Source organism: Belonocnema kinseyi, chromosome 10 (genome assembly GCF_010883055.1).
Source record: "Belonocnema kinseyi isolate 2016_QV_RU_SX_M_011 chromosome 10, B_treatae_v1, whole genome shotgun sequence".
Taxonomy (NCBI): Eukaryota; Metazoa; Arthropoda; class Insecta; order Hymenoptera; family Cynipidae; genus Belonocnema; species Belonocnema kinseyi.
In genome coordinates, this window is record NC_046666.1 from 56242746 (window position 1) to 56264436 (window position 21691).

Genomic DNA, 21691 nt, shown 5'->3' on the forward strand with positions numbered 1-21691 from the left:
AGAAATAATATTTTTTCCTTTATTTCTCATCATAGTGTGCACAAGCAATAATAAATTCTATGAAAATAATTATGATACAAAATTATAATGTAAAAAAACAAATCAATCAACTTCCTATCCACGCACGATCTTTACTGATTTTCTAATATTGCGACTTGATTTTTTATAGATGCACGAAATAATGCTTTTCCTTGGAATATGCCCGGCTTTTGTTTTAGGCAGTAAGCTGCCAGAACATACTGAAGCACCTGCTAAAGATTGTGGAAGTAAGTAATATATCATTAATATATACATGTCTTTGCTCTAACCTTAATTCTTTATCAAAATTTTCCAGAAATAGTTGGTTGCTTCTATCAATCAGGCCATCCAGATAGTAAAGGACGCGTGTTAAAAATAAAGGACATCGATGTGTCTCTTTGCACTTACATATATTACGAATTAGTTAAACTTGGTGCAGATGCTTCGGTTGACAATCATGATGCACATGCTGAGAAATATGGAGGAATTAAAGAGTTCAACGATCTTCGAAAAAAGCATAAGAATTTGAAACTCATAGGTACAATGGGGGATCTATTCAGTGTTAACAATAAGTGAGTTTTATATTTGCATTTACGATAAAAGATATGATATAGATTTTAATGATGTATGATAAAATAGTATAATGATATGTAATATAAATGAACATAATATATAATATTAGTAACATAATATCTGGAAATTGTGGGATTCCAAAAGGAAAGCACACTTTAATGTATATTCAAGCTGGTAACATCAGACTCATGAACAAAAAAAAACTGTGTTTCTTTTTGGACAGACACTATGACATTACTTCAATATACTTCATTGTTTAGCAAAAAACATCTGAATTTAGTCTCTCGATAAAATAAAATTTCATAAGATACGCGTTTTCTTTGATCGGCGGTTTTTGAAATGCTAATTTTAAAAGTATACCGATACCTTATTCTAAACTACATAGCAGATTTAATTCTGGGCCTAGGATGTTGGAAAATTTATGTCACTTGACATCCCCTTACGTCAATTGATACCAGCAAAATAGGCCCTTTATGGAAACTGCCATACTTATACAAATTTTTATTTCCTATTCACATTTTAGATTACTCACTGATGAGTCTTTGCGTGAAAAGCTTGCCAATAATGTTTACAACTACGTGAAAAAATATGGATTTAGTGGTATGGACATCGACCATTCAGACCTACCTCAACATGGCGGAAATCCCCCTGATAAGAAATATTTCGTTTTATTCTTGAAGGCACTCAAGAAAAGATTCGATAAAGAACATCTCATTTTATCAGTCTCAGCTACTCCTTATATAGATGATTCCGACATATTATATGATATTACAGAAATATCTAAATACGTGAACTTCATAAATTTGCAAACTTTAAATTTTCACGCAAACGATGATTGGACCAAGGCATCTGGTGTTGGTCATTCTACTCCAATGTATCAAGCACAAAAGGAAAATGCGGAGGATCGCATGCTAAACATTGTGAGTTGTTTTTGGACAGCAAACTTTTTTAAAAAGATAATAAGGCTGAAAACAAGAGACGTTTCAGAAAAAATTGGAATTATTTGCTTTTAAAGCTATTGAAGTTTTACTTCGAACTCAGTTATTAAATTTCTAAAAAAACACACTAAAAAATATTTTAATTTTTGAGAATTTGGTATTTTATATTCAAGTGATATTTTTAAATACCTTCTCTTTATAGGATTACGTTGTGAGATATTGGATGGACAAAGGTGCTCCCGCAAACAAGTTAATACTGGGAACTGCTTATACCACATTATCGTATACTTTGGCTGACCCAAAACAGTTTGGTAGAGGTGCACCATTTACTAAGAAAGGAAAATATGATGGCTTTATTAAACATTTACAATTATGTAACTTGATAAAGAAATGGACGTATTTCTTCGACCCAGAACAGAAAGTACCGTATATTCACCAGCGAGATCAAATCATTGCCTATGATAATGTTCAGTGAGTATGCAAATACGTGTCTTTTAAAATGTGTATTTGATTTATTATAAGAATACCTTATTTTAATTTTTATTTTAGGTCCATCAAGGTGAAGGCTCAATATGTTCAGGACAAGCATCTTGCAGGTGCAATGGTGTTTGAGATAGGTGAGGATGATTTCAGTGGAGATTGTGGAGAGACATTTCCCTTTCTAAAGACTTTAAACCAAGTTCTTCGAAAAGAATGTTAAATTCTTGTTTAAAACCCAGCCGGAAGAATATAAAACTGGTTACATCTCTAATAATCTACACTGTGGGTATTCTTCTTCATAAGTGCATTGGTTATTCGTTTGTGTGGCAATTTAATATATAATAATTAAGTGATTATACGTAAAATTTTCTTGAATAGTCAACAAGCATATCCCTTAAATAATAAACAGATACAGCAAATAGACTGTGGTTTAGTGTGTCCTAAAGATTATGCTACAATTTTCCTTGTTCGTTGCAATTTTGTCCAAGGTTTGTAAATATGAGATTCTCTAAACTTCAGATAAATATAAAATATTTTCAAAAATTTTTTTCGGTTATTTCGTTAATGAACAATAATGTTATTATAAAAAAATATATTTCAGGTTTCAATCTTGTAGAAAACTAAGAAGTGCCTTAAAGAAGTGAGCGGCAATGTTTACGGAAACTCGCCAAAAATGCGTAGTTTTGTACATGGTTGGAACCCGTGATATTTTTTTTCATGGTAACGAATTAACGGAAATGCATTACATTTATTATAATATTGTTATTCGTATTATTTAATTCTTAAATATACAGAATTACTGCTCAAAAACTCACTGAAGGCTTAATCTTCAATTATTTATTTTCCGAATGATTATCACTAAATTCATAGCGCTTCTACGCCGTATTTCGAAGAAAAGACAATTTTTTGTTGTAAATTTACATCATTTTATTTGAATTTTCGCTTGTACTAAATAATAAGCTGTTGCAAACACAGAATCATTTCCGAATTTCCATATAAAAAATATGGTACAATTTTTTTGTCTTTAATTATATTTTAAGATTAAGCTCATCTGTATAAACGTGATAATGACTTATTAACACAGAAAAAATTAATTGCAATCTTTACTCGGATTTAGACGCAAGAATTACTGGCCACAAAAATAACCACAGATAATTAACATTTACACTCTCTTCAATACCTGGGAATCGAATGAGGGTCAGTCGGCCAATATGTTGTAAACGCAATATTAATATCTGTCACAATTATTTCAGAAATAGAGAAAGTAAAAGAATAACAAAATTCATTATACAACCTCATTAAATGTAATTAAGCATATTTTCTCTATTTCTGATGTAATTGTGCCAGATATTTATATTCTGTTTAAAACATTTTGACCTACTCTCCCTAATTCGATTCCAGCATTACCAATGTAAGAACAATGTAACTATTGAATGTTTTAAAGTCTGCAAAATTTCATATTGAAAGCATATTGACTGGTCTTGTAGTTAGAAAAACTTCCACACTTTTCGATCAATGTTAAAGTTGATATTTTGACGAAGAATAATTTTAACTTAAATAGAAAGAATTCAAATTTAAGCAAAAAATAACTAATTTTCAAACAAAATACTTAAATTAAAAAAAAAATTTGGGGGAGGGAAAAAGTTGGGTCCTGACGGGACCAGCATGACATTTTCCTCCCATCTGTCTCTTCCGCAAGCCAAATTCACATGGCGGCTGTGCACCCAGCTCTTCAGGAAGCTGGGAGATTGGTGGTTCCTCTGTATAAGACTATGGAAACGTGAGCAACTAATTAGTCCTTCAATAAGAAGTATCGCGTCAATGTTTCCCTGGAAAGGAGACTAAAGAGGCAAGCGCAGCGGGCTAGTGGAGCAGCTGTGGTACTTAAAACATCAGCGAACATAACGCCGATAACCAGCACTGAGGCTCAGAAGCGAGGAAAGGACTCAGGGGGAACCAAAATTGGGGGGGAGGGCAAGCCTGTGAAGAGGCACAAGGCGACACAGAAGCCGACGAATGGGGAGTCGTCGGGGACTGGACTGAAAGCAGCTTAGAAAACTGACCTCCTGACGATGGTGGTGACGGATACGAGCTACCCAGACTCTCTGTACAGTACAAAGCAGTTTGCTCTTTTTAGGGAGACTACCTAGAGGATGCTCGAATAGGTTTCCTAAGATCAATAACTTGAAATCAAGACCTTATTCGGCAGGAGATGGGTCTTTTTATTGGTAGCAGCTGACACAGCAGCGAAAGCTTGGCTATACAAGGCTGTGGTGGAGACAAGGCCTTGGGAAGACGCATCTCTCAAAGTGGTTTATGTTGAGTTGCCCCAGAAGATGGTCAAGGTTACACCGTAGTTCTCAGGTAAACTGGAGGAGCAGTCTGCTGAAGTCTCCGTCGACTGAAGGGATTCAACCATAGGCACCATAGGCCTCAGAAAGAGGATACAGCTGGAGGAATCAAACATCTTCTTGTTCTGCGAATTCCTGACTTGCAGATAGGGGCTCTTGCAGTGCTTATCAACCGGCCCTTCTACAACTTTCGACTACCACTGCTGCCATCCAGAGGCAGGAGGAGCCTTTTTTGGACAGAAAGATTTAGGTCAGACATGAATGAGGGCTTTCGCGCTAACGGATCACGGATCACGGATCTTAGAGGAATGGGAAGGCTAGTCATAGGATAGGCTTATTTTTCATATGATAGTGATACCAATCCATCAGTGGAGGTACGTACACTGGTGGATTTCTTTAAGGTAAGGGGTCTTCCTCTTCTGTTGGGGTGCGATGCTAACTCCCACCATACTTTCTGGGTTAGCACGAACATAAGCTCAAGAGGTAATGACCTACTGGAATACATAATAACCACTGATTTACATATTCTTAATACGGGGAATCACCCGACATTTTGTAACTCGGTCAAAGAGAAATTCGTGAACATTACTCTCTGTACCAGTAGTTTTAGAGATAACTGTCAAGAAGTGGAGATTCTCAGATGAACCTACTCTCGCAGATCACTCACAGATAGAGTTCGTGTTGAAACCTACTGCAACCGTCGGCCCTTCATGGGCCAGAAATACAATAAGAAAGGACTGGGATCAGTTTCCTACGGAACTAAGAAACGGAATTTCAGGGGGGCCCAACTCAATTAGAGGCGTAGATACCCTGCAGATGGTAGCCGACAACTTCACGGAATCCATCAAATCTACTTGTGGAAGTAATTGTCGACCTTCAAGAGTCCGAGAGGCTCTGATTTTTGGGCTCCTCGAAAATACCCTCTCCGATTTTTGGGTTCGAACTCTTGACTTTTATAATCAACCCCTTTCTACCACGTAGATATGACTCTGTCAAAAATAATGTTTTTAACCATTTTTTAGTGTCAATGGAGTCTTTAATTTTTGGGCTCTTCACAAGTGACAATATCGAGGTTTGATATTTGACTGATTTTCACACGTTTTTGCCTCACAGGGGACAGTTTTTAAAAATTATGTTCGATTTTGCAAAGGCGATTCATAGCCCATTGTAAACCGAAAAAATTTCAAAAAATCTAACTTCATCATTTTTTTTCAATTTAATGATTTTTGTAGAGGACACCGCTGAGTTACCGGAAAGCTAGCGCTGCCCTGTTTTCTCGGTAACTAATAAAGCATAAAAACATTTTTTTAGTAAAAAATAGCAAAAAATAGCAGAACAATATGCATTATATGAGAGTTTTTTTTCCTTAGTGGCGCCGCTGAGTTGTCTTACCTAGTTTACAGATGTAATTACAGGAGAAACAAAAACTATCTTTCACGCAAATTATTTTTTATAGCGCATCTATTGAAACCTCGAGTTTCGATACATGTAGAGCGGGTTGAAACACGGTGTTTGCATCCATAGGCTTGAAACATTTTTTTCAACTCTAGGGTAGCAGCACAGGTAGGTAGGTAGGTAAAAAGGTAGGGTCTACAGTAGGGCTGACGGAAACGGTTTTGGGTGTATGGAGTAGTCCCCACCTAAAACTCAGGCGGGTGGAGAATATTCAATGGGTATTTTTCAAAATATTATCATTAATTAAATTCATTCTCCACCCAAACTGAAACTGTTCCGCCGACTCTGGTCTAAAGGTACCTGATCTCGAATTTTTAATAGATTTGCTATGAAAAATAATATGCATTACTAGAAATGTAACAAAACGATCACCACTTGTGTAAATGCAGCTCTCGCTTCGCTCAGACATCAAACTTCCCACTCGTTATTGTCGCTCTGTTTAATCCCTTGCAATGCAACATACTATTAAACAAACAAATGCAAAACCTGTTTGACCTACTATCAGGCTTTATTAAACCGTGAAACGAACATCCTGAAAGAAGCATCTAGCTTCAAGAATAAATTTGCCGAAATAATGACTCGTGCCCAAAAACTCTGATTTTGATACATAAATAGTTGCAGAAGTTTTTTATTTCTGAAAAAACTAGCAAATACTTCTAAGCTATTGGTAAGCTCTGCCATCTGAAGAAGGAAAGTAGTAACGACATTTTAGATGAGCACCCTGCCAATGAAGAATACCGAAATGCCTACATAACCTAGAAGTTTGGATACGCTTCATTAAAAGTTTAGTGACTTTCTGGTAATTTAAAAAAAAATTATATTAAGGGACGATGAAATTTAGGAGAAATGCATATGCACAGCTATCATAACGAACTTCTGAACCTGAAATAAAAAAAGGTCAAAGCAAGTAAAAAATTTTGTTAGGCGGCTCCTCTACCAAGTAGTTAGTGTATTTTGATATATTTAAAAATGTAAAGACTTCAAAACGAAATAATAATATTAAATGTTTAGAATTATCGTATTTCTTTCTATTTATAATTGTTTTCTCTTTTTATAGTAATTAATGTTTTATTGCAAAGCTTGACATGCATATTTCATCATTTTAAATAAGCGCGCCAATTGTAACCAAGCCGATTGACGACGCGACGTATGCACGTTCAAATAGCCGACAGTTTTTAAATGTTTTGGTATTTTGACACACAGAGTTAAATATGTGTAAAAATGTGCAATTTTTTAACGTTAATTTACATTCCAAAGATGTTCTGGGTGCAGAATTAAGTATTGGACACAATTCTATTCTAAGTTTAGTATTGTTTTTCATTAGTGATAATTTTATTCACTTTTATACTATTTTCTAACGGTTAATTTCAATTGATGGCATATACGTTCACAGACATTCACATTTTTTGTAAATATGGCATTTGTCCAAAAAGTGTAAAGTTTCCACTTTGCACTTTTTCGCTTTGTCTAAATTTACCTAAAAAATAGTGAACTTGTGAAATAATAAATTATTAAAAAGTCTTTTTTTAAATGCTGTTAAATCTTTAAAATGTTTAAAAAAAATATGCATTGCTGAAAATACAAATATATTAAATCAATTTACCTCTTCACTCGACGAGCGAAGCACAACATTATTACAACGAACTTTTTGAATATGGAAAATTTATAATTGACTAGGCATTTCTTAATTCAATAAAATCACATTTTAATTTTAGCCTGCATTCCATGCAAGTGAGGTGATGTATGGATGTAAAATTTCTGTACATTTAGAAATAGTTATTTGTTAATAATATTTGAATTTAAATTTTTGCTATTTGAAAAAACCGCGCTCTACAACGCATGCACACTAAAATAAGAAGCACTGAATACAGGATCTACAAAAATATAATGATTATTTCATCAAGTCTCCGAGTAAAGTCTCCGAGGTTACATAATTTAAGAAAATAAAAAGAGAACTTCTGCTTCGAATCGGTGAATAATCTACATTCCACCGGCTCTAAACAGTTTGCTAAATGAGTGAATTTTTTAATGGAATATCAGTCAAATGTACAACCGAAAAAATTTGAAAATCCAAACCCGAGCTCCGTTGAAAAGTGACACATGAAGACCTGGATTATGTCTAAGTTACTTCGGAGGCCATTGATCCACTTTAATATAAGATTTCTTTAATTCCCATTTTCCTTTACTTTATTTAGACAATTAGTTATGAAAATGTTATGCTGATACTGTAATTTATTCAACTTTTTTTATTTAAAGAAATTTAGATACAAACGAAAAAAGCTTAAAATCCAAAATATTTTTTTTTTTGACACAAAACTTGATACTTATTCCACTTGGGCCTACTTAAGATATTAGATTTTTTGAAAAATATGCTTATCAATCTTTGTTATGAGTTAGTGGCAATATTTACCTTAGGTGTTAAAAAATTGCCTGTAATGGTGCCTTCGTGCATGAATTGTTTTTTAAGATGCAAACAAATATATAAAGCGGCTGTGAGGTGAAACTAAAGTATTGTCTTGCATCGAGATATCCCAAGAAGAACATTTCTTCAAGAACTTTAAAAAAATTTAAGGTACGTATTATTAGGCCCAATGATCCAATAAAATTTCGGCTTTATAAATACAAAATATAAAATTGTAAGATATATTTAAGCAACAATTATTCTCATTATGTAGGTAATACTGTAGGTAATGATGTAGATAATGCTTTAGGTAAAAGCTTTATGTAATGCTGAATAGTTCCTTTGACTGAAAAATCTAAAATTTCGAACAATTTTTTTCGTATGCTGATCTTTTTACATCTAAACATTATTATGTATATGACATAAATATTAATAATAGTTTTGCAAATTAACAAAACTGGTATAAGTTTGACCAGGTCATATTTTGAACGAATAATAATATCCATTTTTCATATTTTTATTTCTCCAGAATTTTCCCTCCAAAAATAATATTTGATCATTTATTTGTTACTATAGTGTACATTAGAAATAATAACTTTTGCAAAAAGAATGAATTATGAAATAAAATAATAATGAGACAAAATATATCAATCAAATTCGTATCCATGTACGATATTTACTGATTCCTGAATATTGCGATTTGAATTTTTTTAGATGCACAAGTTAATACTTTTCCTTGGAATATGCGCGGCTTTCGTTTTAGGCAATAAGCTGCCAGAACATACTGAAACACCTGCTAAAGATTGTGGAAGTAAGTGGTATATCATGTATCGATTTTATCCAAGAAAGAAACTTTTATCATAAATAATAATGAAAATAGCCTACTCGTTTAGAAATTCGGGATAACTAGACAAATATTTTTTCAAAAATTTTCCTTCTCATCCCGCAAATTCCAGACGACGAGATGCAACCATGAATAGGCATTTCTCTAAGCTTAATCCTTTATCACAATTTTTTAGAAATAGTTGGTTGCTTCTATCAAACAGGCCATCCAAATGGTAAGGGATACGCGTTACAAATAAAGGACATCGATGTGTCTCTCTGCACTTATATTTACTACGCATTAGTTAAACTTGGTGCAGATGCTTCTGTTGACAATCGCGATGCACATGCAGAGAAATATGGAGGACTTAAAGATTTCAACGACCTTCGAAAAAAGCATAAAAATCTTAAACTCATAGGTACAATGGGGGACATATTCACTGTTAACAATAAGTAAGTTTTATATTTGAGTTTAAGATATAGGACATAATACTAGATTTTAATGAAATAAAATACAAAAATATAATAATATGTAATACAAATAAACATGATACATAATATTAATAACGTAATATCTATCAATCATGGGATTCTGATAAGAAATCATACTTTAATCTATGTTCCATCTGGTAACATCAGACTCATTATGACAAAAAACTCTGTTTCTTTTTCGACAGATACTATGCCATTACCTTAATATGCAACATTGTTTAGCATAAAAACATTTGAATTCAGTCCCTCAATAAAATAAAATTTCATAAGGGTTGCGTTTTGGTCGAACGACGATTTTTGAAATGCTGACATGAATAGTGTACCGATACCTCATTTTCAACTACATATCAGATTTTGTTCTAAGTCTAGGATGTATTTATTTTACTTGATATCTTCCTACGTAACCTAATACCAACAAAATAGGCCCTATATGGCAAATGTCACACTACTAAAGTTTTTTCTTTCCTTTTCACTTTTTAGATTACTCACTGATGAGTCTTTGCGTGAAAAACTTGCCAATAATGTTTACGACTACGTGATAAAATATGGATTTAGTGGTATGGACATCGACCATTCAGACCTACCTCAACATGGCGGAAATCCCCCTGATAAGAAATATTTCGTTTTATTCTTGAAGGCACTCAAGAAAAGATTCGATAAAAAACGACTCATTTTGTCAGTCTCAGCTACTCCTTATGTATATGATTCGGACATACTATACGATGTTATGGGAATATCGAAATATGTGAACTTCATAAATTTACAGACTTTCATTTTTCACGCAAACGATGATTGGACCAAGGCATCTGGTGTTGGTCATTCTACTCCGATGTATCAGGCACGAAAGGAAAATGCGGAGGATCGCAAGCTAAACATTGTGAGTTATTTTTGGACAGCTAACATTATTAAAAATATAATAAGGCCAGAAACAAGATACTTTAAAGGCAAAATTGAAATTATTTTCTTTTGCAGCTATTGAAATTTCACTAGGAACGCAATTGTGTCATTGCAAGAATCTAGTAGTACAATTAAATTCAAATGAAAATAATTTTTATAATTAATAAATTTACTGCTGCTTAATTTCCAATTTTTCAGTTATAAATTTTTCCTGTAAAATACTTTATTGAACGCCATAATTGTATATGTCGCTCAGTTTGAAAAAATTGTATTCTAATGTTATTAAATTGTAAAGAAAACACGCTAAACAACACTTTTAATTTTTAAGAGTTTGGCATTTTAAATTCGCATGATATTTTCAAATAACTTCTCTTTATAGGATTACGTTGTGAAATATTGGATGAGCAAAGGTGCTCCAGCAAACAAGTTAATACTGGGAACTGCTTATACCACATTATCCTATACATTGGCTAACCCAAAACAATTTGGTAGAGGTGCACCATTTACTAAGAAAGGGAAATATGATGGCTTTATTAAACATTTACAATTATGTAACTTGATAAAGAAATGGACATATTTCTTCGACCCGGAACAGAAAGTTCCGTATATTCACCATAAAGATCAAATCATTGCCTATGATAATGTTCAGTGAGTATTGAAAACCATGTTTTCTAAAATTTGTATTTAATTTATTAAAAGAGTACTTCATTTCAATTTTTTTAGATCTATCAAGGTGAAGGCTCAATACGTTAAGGACAAGCATCTTGCAGGTGCCATGGTGTTTGAAATAGGTGATGATGATTTCAGTGGAGATTGTGGAGAGAAATTTCCCTTTCTAAAGACTTTAAACCAAGTTCTTCGTAAAAAATGTTAAATTCTTGTTTAAAACCCAGCCGGAAGAATAAAAGATTGGTTAAATCTCTAATAATCTACACTGTCGGAATTCTTCATGATATGTCCATTGGACTTTTTTTTTCAAATAAGTATTCAGCTGATTCTGTTTGTGCGGCAAGTTATTATATTATGATTGAGTGATTGTATATTAGAGTTTCTTTAATTGTCTACAAGCATTTCCCTTAAATAATAAACGAATACAACAAATAGATTTTGGCTTATTGTGTTCTACAACTTATGCCACAATTTTCCTCATTCGTTGAAAATTTTCCAAGGTTTGGAAATATGAGATTCTCTAAATTGCAGATAAATATGAAATATTGAAAAAAATTTCTTTAGATTATTTCGTCAACGAACAATGTTGTTATTATAAACAGAAGTATTTTAGGTTCTAATCGCGTGCAAAACTACGAATTTTTGCTGACGTTTCGTGAACATTTGAGCTCAATTCTTCAGGACAGTTTCAGATTAGCCTTGAATAAGCGAGCTGCAATATTTACGAAAACTCGGCAAAAATTCATTGTGTTGAACCGTCTTAGAGATTTTTTTTAGAACTAAAGAGTATTAGATTCCTAACAGGTGTCATAGTGCACAGTTGGAATTATTAGGAATTTACTGTTAATAATCCAATACAGCGTCTAATTTTCGACGAATTTTGACGTTTTTTTCCAAATACTCAGGACGAATTAAGGCCCGATTTTTAAAAGTTTGTTCTGCGGAGTTTACTATTTAAACAAAAAGAAGTCAAAATTGGCCATTTCACGAATCTTATTCTTTTTATCCAAAAAAAGGACTTAAGAGAATTTTCTATTTATCGTTATTATTGCAAATGCAATTTAGGACGATAAATATTGAGATTAGGATATAAAACAATTGTTATAAACGATTAATATGAACAATTATTTTTATACAATACTCAACCCCAACAAAGAATTTTATCTTTATAAAAAATTACTAATATCTCGCAGGCATAGTATTTGGAATATTGAATTACTTTTTAGTTAACACTTATCATTTTTATAGAAATTCTAATAAACAAATTGAATTAAATTTTTTTTACTTTATCAAACAACTTTTAAATTGATTCTTTGTTATAATAAACAGCTACAAAAATATAAAAATGTTGTTTATTTCAATTTTTATTAACAATGTTATAAAACATTAAAAAGTCGAGTTTTTTTCATTAGGAAGACATTTTTTCTGCTTAATTATGCTGCAGCTACCTTAGTGAATATATTTTCTTGAGGAATTGTGATATCATATTGCAAGTGTTATTGCCATTAACAGTATTTTAAATAAATAATCAAATGTAGCAATTTTACCACGGAATAAGCGGTTTTTTTCGTAATGATCATTCTAATGCTTCTTACTAGAGTTACTGTAATAAGTAGCTCTGTCATTTATTCTGAATTAATATTAGTATTAAGTAATCATAGAATATTGTACCTTTTATGAACAAAAGAATTTAGGAAAATTATTTTTGTATAGGACTAAAATAAAATTTCATTCTACTTATTGTTTAAAATTGATCTTTCTTACTTGAAAATCACCCAGTTAGCACAAAGTTTGGCGACGTCTTTATGACATCGTTACGACATCTTTGCGACAACTTTACGACATCCTATCTTTATGTCGTTAGGACGCCTTTACCATATCGTAAATAAGTCGTATGATCTGATGATGTCTTTGCGATATCGCAAAGACGCCGAAACGACCTGGACATAGAATATCGTAAAGTTTTCGTAAAGATGTCGTAACGATTTCGTAAAGACGACACCAAATTTTGTGCCCACTGGGCATTTATGTTGTTGAAAATTTGTATTGTTTTTTTTCAAGAAAATTCATCTTCTGGGCTTAAAGTTCAACTGTATGTTTAACATTATTTTGATTAAACATGCATGATTTTAAATAAAAGTCAATTTATTTGATTAACTGCTTGAACAATTTGATTGCACATTTTTTTCGGTTGAAAATGAATTAACTAAAATCTTTTTTAGATGATAATTCAACTATTTTTCTGAAAATTTGTCTTTTTTGATTAGATATTTATCCATTTTGGTAGAAATGCGTCGTTCTTGGATAAAAATCCAAGGTTTTGGTTAAAAATTGTAATGAACTGTCATCCTTTTTGGTCAAAATAAAATCTTTTTTTTCTATGGAAATTACATTTTTTGTTTAAAGTTTGACTTTTTCACTTGAAAATTTATCAGTTTGAGTTGAAATTTCATGTTTTCGGATAAAAGTGGAATTATTTGATCAAAGATGAATCTCCTTTCCTCAAAGATTTTTTTGAGAAATCGTTTCAAAGAGTTGAACTGATTTTTAAAAAATTTGTTTCTGTTGAATCATGGCTTATCTGTCTCGTTGAGAAATTAACTGTTTTATTAAAAATTGAGTTTTTTACTCAAAATGTATACATCTGAGTAGACAGATAAAAAAAATCTTAATTTATTGAAAATTCGTCTTCTTGGTTTTAAAATCATTTTATAAAATGAAATTTGACCCTTTTTAGTTTAAATATATAATACACTTTTTTGTTCAAAATTTAGTTACTTTGTCGAAAATTCTAGCATTCTGTTCAAAAAAAGGTCAAGAAAAAAAGGAGAATTTTTAAAATAGTTTTTTTCCCCGCAAATCATGTATTATTTTAAATACAAAAAAAATTTCATTAATTTCAAGTCTCATATCGTATTATTTCTTAAAACCATAAATCCCGTACAGTAATAGAAGGATTTGGGGAGGGGAGCGGATATTGTCTTACGGTTCGTTAGAGCGTTGAGGGGCGTCTTGGAGAAGGTCTATAATTAGTTGCGTAATTCATGTACGGCCCCTTGCTGATTGTGTGTTAAACTTAATTTTTATTTTTTGGCCTTCGCATTACTTGAGATAAAAAATCTCGTCTGGTATTGCTCATATTTAATAAATATGTATATTTTAGAGAATATCTAATATTTTTTTATTAGAATGTTTTTTTATGAAGCAATATTCTAAAAAAGGAGAAAATGAATGTCATTACAATTATGATGGAATTTGCGAAATATTCACATCTTGAATTACTATAAGCTTTTTGTTATAAGTTGTAATTTCGTCTTTTTAGTAAGTGATTTATGTGATAGATTTTTTTTCTAATGAAGGGGTTTATTTTTATTATTATACCATACAGGTATTGCCCTGTCAGCGTTGCCGTGACTCAAACGGTGCGACGAAAGATACAAAATATTGTCGACTTAAATGTTTACAAATCTAGAGATGTTCTAAAAAAACAACCTCTTTCTCTTCTGTGGTACTCTGCATCGTTTCCGAGGTCAAATTACGAATTATGTAAGAAAAATGAAGAGCCCTAAAAATAGTTCAACCCATATAAAACTGATGGACTGCTTTTACCATATTATCAGAAACTTTTTCAAATTATTGAATGGTACAAATAGGTGGAGTTTCCCTGGAAATTTTCTTTTTCCTTTTCAAAATTTAATTTCAAAAATTAAACAGATATTCTGGAAAGCCACCACTTCCTGATTTTCTATGATATTAGTTTACAATTTCTGCCTATACAAGGAGAGTGTCCTGTCCGCTTTATTTTTTGAGGTCCAAGTGGTTTTTTTTCCATAGTTTTTTATTTTTTGTGTAAATCGTGCAATTTATCACAAAAGAGCATGCCGCATTTTTTATAAAACATTTCTATATGTCTATACTGTTTAAAAAATTTTTTTACCTATCATTGTCTTAGACGAAAATGTAAAAATTATATTTTCTAAAAATATTTTTCTTTTAATTTGAAAATGATTGTTCAATCACTAAGTGCAGAACTTAAGGAAGTTGTCCAAAAAAAAAAAACAATGCTAAAAACAATATTTCTAAAGGGATATTTTTAAGACTTAGAAATAACACTTATTTTAAAAATGTGCATGGTTAGCAAGTAAAATAGTTGCTACGTGCAAAGTTGTTATTTTCCTCTTTTAATTTCGTATTCCGGAAAAATGAAAACAGTTGATCCCTCGATATTCAGTTAAAAAATATATTTTCTTCAAAAAATTGGACAAATTTGTTAAAAAGTTCAATTTTAAACAAATAATATTAGTTTTAACAAATTATTTTAAGTTGCAACCATGTTGTTAAGTTCGGAACAAAATATTTGAATACTGAACTAAACCTGATGAGTTTCCCACAAAAATAATAATTGCTCATTTATTTTTACTTACCTTTTTCATCAATTGTAACTGTGTTTACTTAAATTATTTCTAATCTAATCTAGAATTACCAATTTAGTAATTTCCTAGTACCTTTTCAGAAAAATTATATTTGAGTACTTAAAAATTGTACACGGATAGATACTTATCCATAATTGGCTAACTTTTGAATCTGAAACCAAAAAAAAAGCCGAAAGAGTTGACAAAAAAAAGACATTAAGTTAAACTATGTTTTTTGCAATTAAATCTTTTTACTGTCGCGTCATATCAATTTCTAAATATTATTGCATTTTAATAAATGACAGCTAATTTTTTGCAGAAAAAACATTCTGTACAACTTCATCTGTCCAATTTCGAAAGTAAATCTTTTTATAGCTGTAATTATTAGAAATATATTTGGAAATTTTTTTTTTAAACAAATGGTATTATTTTAAGATTATTTAGTTGTTTTAAATGGGAAACAGTAGAATTGCAGAGAATGTTTTCCCGGAAAAAATAAGCCGTTATTTATTAAAATTCAATAATTTTTCAGAAATTGGCAAGAAGCGATTGCCAGAAAAAATTCGATTGCAAAAAATATGGGTAAAATTAATGTTTTTTTTGTGTATTTCAACATCTTTTATACATGATGTTTTTTAATGACATCAGTTTTAATATGTAGATTCTTACAGCAATTCAAAAATATTATATTTGTCTTTAGAAAAGTTAAATGTAGACTTTTTAACCAATTTCATACAAAAAGAGCGAATTTCCAACGACAAATAGTTCAATTGACAACTAACGAGAATACGCCTTTCAAATAGAAATTGGAATTGTTGAATTTCAAGGTTAAAAAAATTGAAAAAAATTTTCAACACAAAAAGAAACGAATTTTCAACAGATTCCATGAATTTTTAACCAGCTACCAACAAGAATGTTACACTTGAAAAGATAAATTTTTAACAAAAAATGAAATAGTTGAATTCTGCAGATTAAAAACTTTATTTCAAACAAAATAATTTATTATTCAATCAAAACCTAAGTACAAAACTAAAATGATAAGGTTTCAATAAAATAGAAAATGATTTTTAGTTAGTAAAATTTAATTTAAATTAAGCAAATGATTTTTCAACCAGAGATGAATTTTCAACTAAAATAATAAATCGCCAACGAAAAAAATTAATTTTTAATAAAGCTATTGAATTAAAAATATATTGAATATTTTTTAGTATAAAATAAATTTAATCCAAAGATCATCCTTTAATTATTTTTATATAAACTCCTAATCTTTCAAAACATAACTAAAATAATAAATTTCAATAATATGGATTAAAATGATTAGATATAATTATTCATATTATAATTATTAATATTATTCTAAAAAATGTACAGGGGCAAAAAATAAAAAATAAAAGATAAATACAACAAATAATATAATAATAATAATAAAATACAACAAAATATATAAAACATTTTTCTAAACATTAAAACCCCCTCTGCGTGATGCTTTTTTCATCGCATTTAAAATGGAGAATGGTATTTTGAAATACACCGCCCCTCTTTACGTATCACCTGATTTGTGATTAACCTCAGATAATAAAGAAACCAATATTATTTATTATAACATTTTATGATTGAAAAATCATTAAGAACAATCCTTAGTTAAATAATTAATTGCAGACTGTAATATTCAATTAAACAATTATTAAGTAGTACTAAAGATTATATACATTCAAAAAATTGGCAGCTGAAAATAATTTAATTTTACAAGTCAATAGCTTGACGACTTTTTCAAACATTATTTTTTTAAGTTTAATATTTAGCTCTTTGGTTAAAAAATGTATTATTTTGTTGAAGATTAATTTTTTAATATGAAACTCAACTATTTTATTTCAAGTTGAAAATTTATCTTTTCAAGTATAAGAACCTTCAATGTAATTTGGTAAAAATTTATATTTTCTGTTGAAAATTCGTTTTTTTTTGTTGTTGAAAATTTATTTCTTTAAACTGGAAATTCAACTGTTTCATTTTTGATTCAAAGATGTATTTTTTCAGTTTTCAATCGACCTATTTGTCGCTGTAAATTCGTCTTATTTATAGGAAATTAATCTTTTTGGTTAAAAATTTCACTTTGAAATTTCTCAGAGTTAAGTTTGCAACAACATTCAACAGTTGAATTAACAATAGACAAATTTTCTATATATCTCAACAGTGGAATTTGTAGTCCCTTTTTTAAATAAAATTCAACAGCTTAATTGTCAACAGATCAATTTTCTAGAAACTAAACTTTTGCATTTTTAACTATACTACGTAAAATTGTATGATGCTGGATAGAAAGTGTCGAAACATAAATTAAAGTCTGCGACAAAATATTCTAATCTTAATCCTTCGATTTCAAGTGACATATCGTTGGAATCGCAAACAAACTGATATTCAGAAAATAATATTTTTAAATTCTTGATTTCAAAATTAGAAAATTTTTATGTTTCGTTTTTCATTCCTCATTAGGACAAAGAGGCCCCCGCTGATAAGGCTCGTCACAGCACTGGCGCTCAGTCAGCGATGTGAGTTAAAGTCGAGTGGAGAGGGTAAGTTGACAGGTAGACCGTGATCAATTAAAAATCACCCTGTTATTCGCTCCGCTTTTTCAATGCGGTTGGTGATTTTTATAATACAAATGTAAGATTTCGTTATTAAAATGAAACTCAAATAAAAGTTTTACCTTGGCTTCGATATAAAAATAGCTTTCATTTTCGCTCACGCTTAGTAAGGTGCGAGAAAGACAGCTAACTTGAATCCTGGCAGACCTCCAAAATTTGCTGAATAATTTCATTTTTAAATGGAATAACAGAAAAATGTATGACCGAAAAAAATGATGAAAATCGAAAAGCTAAGTCTGTTGAAAAGTAGCACATGAAGACCCTCAATTGTGTATAATTAATGTTTAGGCCATTGGTCTATTGTTATTATACGATGTTTTGTATTTTTTATTTTCCTTTAGTTCGTTTACACTATGACTTCGCAATGTTTTTAAAGTGGAAAGAGGCCGTACCACGTACAGAATTTCACAATATGACCTTTTTATTGCTTCCATAGAATTATATACGTTATACTAATGTTTTATCTTATTCAAATTTCCTTTTTTTAAATTATATTTAAACGGCGAAAAAGCCTAACACTGTGATGTCGCAAATGATAAATGATTTTAACAGAATGATTAACTCACTGTGTGGCGTTATTTCCTCACGGTTACAATATTTACCTTAGATATAAAAACTCACCTGAAACGATGCCACGGTACATAAAGTGTTTTTGTAATAAAAACGAAACTATAAATGGGCTGTTTGGTGAAACTAGAGTATTGTATTGCGTTTTGATTCTTCAAGAAGTAAATATCTTTAAGCACAGATCAAAATATTTATGGTACGTATTATTAGTCTCAGTACAACAATGAAATTTTGGATTTTTAAATATAATAATAATATGCTGGTTAAATATATCTGATCTTGAATTATTTATCAAAGTAAGTATATTATTGAAACATCCACGCATCTGTATTCTTTCAGAACAATTCCTTTTGCAGCTTTTCGTAGTGCTAAATAGTTTCTTTGACTAAAAAATCTGAAAGTTTAAATTTTTTATATACTGATCTTTTTAAATTTAAACATTGATATTCTGTTTAAAAAGTTACTTCTTACGTAAAGTCTTACTTGAAAAAAAGTTAGAATATGATTATAAGATATAAATATTATTAACATCTCCGAAAATTAATAAAACTGGTATCAATTAAACTAGGTCGTAGTTTGAAAGCATGAGGACATTCATCTTTCGTATTTTCATTTCTCCAGAATTGTCCCTTGAGAAATAATAATTGTTTATTAATTTCTTACCATAGTGTACATAAGAAGTAATAACTTCTGTAAAAATAATTATGAAGCAAAATATCCTCGTGATAAATTATGGCTTTAGGATGGCTAATGTCTGCGAGTCATGGTTAAGCCACTCTAAAAAATAAACAAATAAAATAATGAAAATAAAATAAACTTATGGAAAGTTCTAAATTTCACGACCGGCGCGCACCGGATCATTCACCAGGTCATTCAAGACGTCCTCTTCGAGAAATTTGAGATTTAAATTGTGCTAACAGTCAAAAGAAAGACCGGTAGTAAATCGACGATCCGGGTGCACGGGTTTACGCACCAGGTAGTTTAGGAAGTATTCTACGAGAATTAGAGCAAAATTTAAATTGTTCCAAATACAAAAAATTACTACCAATTGTGAATCGACGATCCAGCTTTACCAGATCTCGCACCAGGTAGTTTAGCAGGTATTGTTTGAGAAACTGCTATCAGTTTAAATTCTGTAAACTCTAAAAATAACTACCAACAGTGCGTCGACGATTCGGGTGCACCGAGTCATAAACCAGGTAGTTTAGGACTTATTCTACAATAATTGAAAAAAAGTTTAAATTGTTCTAACTATCGAAATTACTGCGAATTTGTAATCGAAGATCCAAATGTACTGGATTGCTTACCAGGTATTTCAACACATACTGTACAAAAAACTTAAACAAATTTAAATTCTGCCAACTCTCAAAATAACTGCCAATGGTGAGTTGGCGATCTAGATGCACTTAATCGCGCACCAGGTACCTTGAAACATCTTCTGCGAGTACTTTATGAAAATTTAATTTGCCCAATAACCAAAAAAAAAACAAACTTTAAATGTTGAGTCGGGAACTTGGGCTCACTGGATCGTTCACCATTTCTTACAAGACCTCATTTGCAGGAGTTATTAGGACAGTTAAATTGTACTAACAGCCAAAATAAATACCGGTGTTAATTTGACGATCCGGGTGCACCGAATAGCGCACTAGGTAGTTTAGCACGTATTCTACCAGAACTTGAAAATATTTTTATTAGTTTAGCTTTCAAAATGACTACCAATGGTGAGTCGACGAACCGGATGCACCTGATCTTGTACCAGGTGGTTCAGGACGTATTCTGAGAGAATAACAAAAATTAAATTGTGTTAATTAGTGAACTTACTACCAATTATTAATCGACGATGCGGGTGTACCGACTCGCGCTCTGGGTAGTTTTGCATGTATTTAACGAAAACTTTAAAAAAATTTCATCGTGCCAACTCTCAAAATAACTACAAATGGTAAGTCAACGATCCGGGTGTACCAGATCGCGCACTTGGTAGGTTATTTCGTATTCTACGAGAAATTAAATATAAATGTAATTTTGTTAACTCTCAAAATAACTACCAATGGTTATTTGGCGATCTGGGTGCACTGGGTAGTGTACCACGTAGTTTAGCACGTATCCTACGAGAATTCCAAAAAAATTTAAATTATGTCAACTTTAAAAATGACTACCAATAGTGAGTCGAACATTCGGGTGCACTGAAACAATTAGTAGGTAGTTTGGCACGTATTCTACGAGAAACTTTCAATAATTTAGATTGTTCCAAATGCAAAAATAATCAAAAATGGTAAGTCGATAATCCGGGTGTAGCGGATCAAGCAGCCTGGTTGGAGGCTCACTAATAGTATTTAGTTTGGATGTTGGCAGAATTTGCATTTAAGAAAATTTCTCGTCGAATACGCGCTAAACTACCTGGTGCACTACCCGGTGAATCTGGATCGCCGTTTCATTACTAGCAGTTATGTTGGCAGTTGAAACAATTTAAATTATGAAAAAGGTCTATACCCGAGTAAAAATGCTTCGACTTGAGATCCGCTTGGTTATGTCTTGAGTTCGTCTTCAAGACATCGATGTCTGGCTGCGTCTCAAAAATGAGTCGAGATATATGCCTTCGTCTTACTTGTATGGGCACGACAGGTAAAACAGTATTTACTTGTCTTAAGCCGAGCCATGTCTTGGCTAAGACGACGTTTACTTGACTTAAGACGAGCCTTGTCTTGGCTGAGATTATAGAACCTTTTTTGTCTACAAATGAGATTAAAATTGATGAATGAAACATTTGTAATTATTAAACTAGTTATTTTTAATTTAAAAATTCAGAATCGGCGAGTCTGAACAAGTATAACCCTCAAAAATTTTCTTTAAAAAAATAAAATTGTAATATTCTAGAAGGATCTCCTAAGGCGTTAGAAATACGTAAAAAAAAATACTTTCGCTATCATCGTCAAACAAGTATAATGCAAATAACAATCCGTAAATAAGTTGATTTAAT

At 31.2% G+C, this 21691-nt stretch overlaps 1 protein-coding gene across 1 annotated transcript in view; it reads left to right on the plus strand.

The window, feature by feature from the left end:
- The first annotated feature begins 3718 nt into the window (after positions 1-3718).
- LOC117181125 (chitinase-like protein C25A8.4) overlaps positions 3719-21691 on the plus strand; it is a 27182-nt gene continuing 9209 nt past the window's right edge. Inside the window, exons 1-7 of the mRNA XM_033373693.1 lie at positions 3719-3789; positions 4219-4354; positions 8931-9027; positions 9236-9491; positions 10011-10407; positions 10807-11075; positions 11151-11287. Coding sequence (XP_033229584.1) covers positions 3719-3789; positions 4219-4354; positions 8931-9027; positions 9236-9491; positions 10011-10407; positions 10807-11075; positions 11151-11287 — 1363 coding nt within the window. The remainder of the gene's footprint in view (positions 3790-4218; positions 4355-8930; positions 9028-9235; positions 9492-10010; positions 10408-10806; positions 11076-11150; positions 11288-21691) is intronic.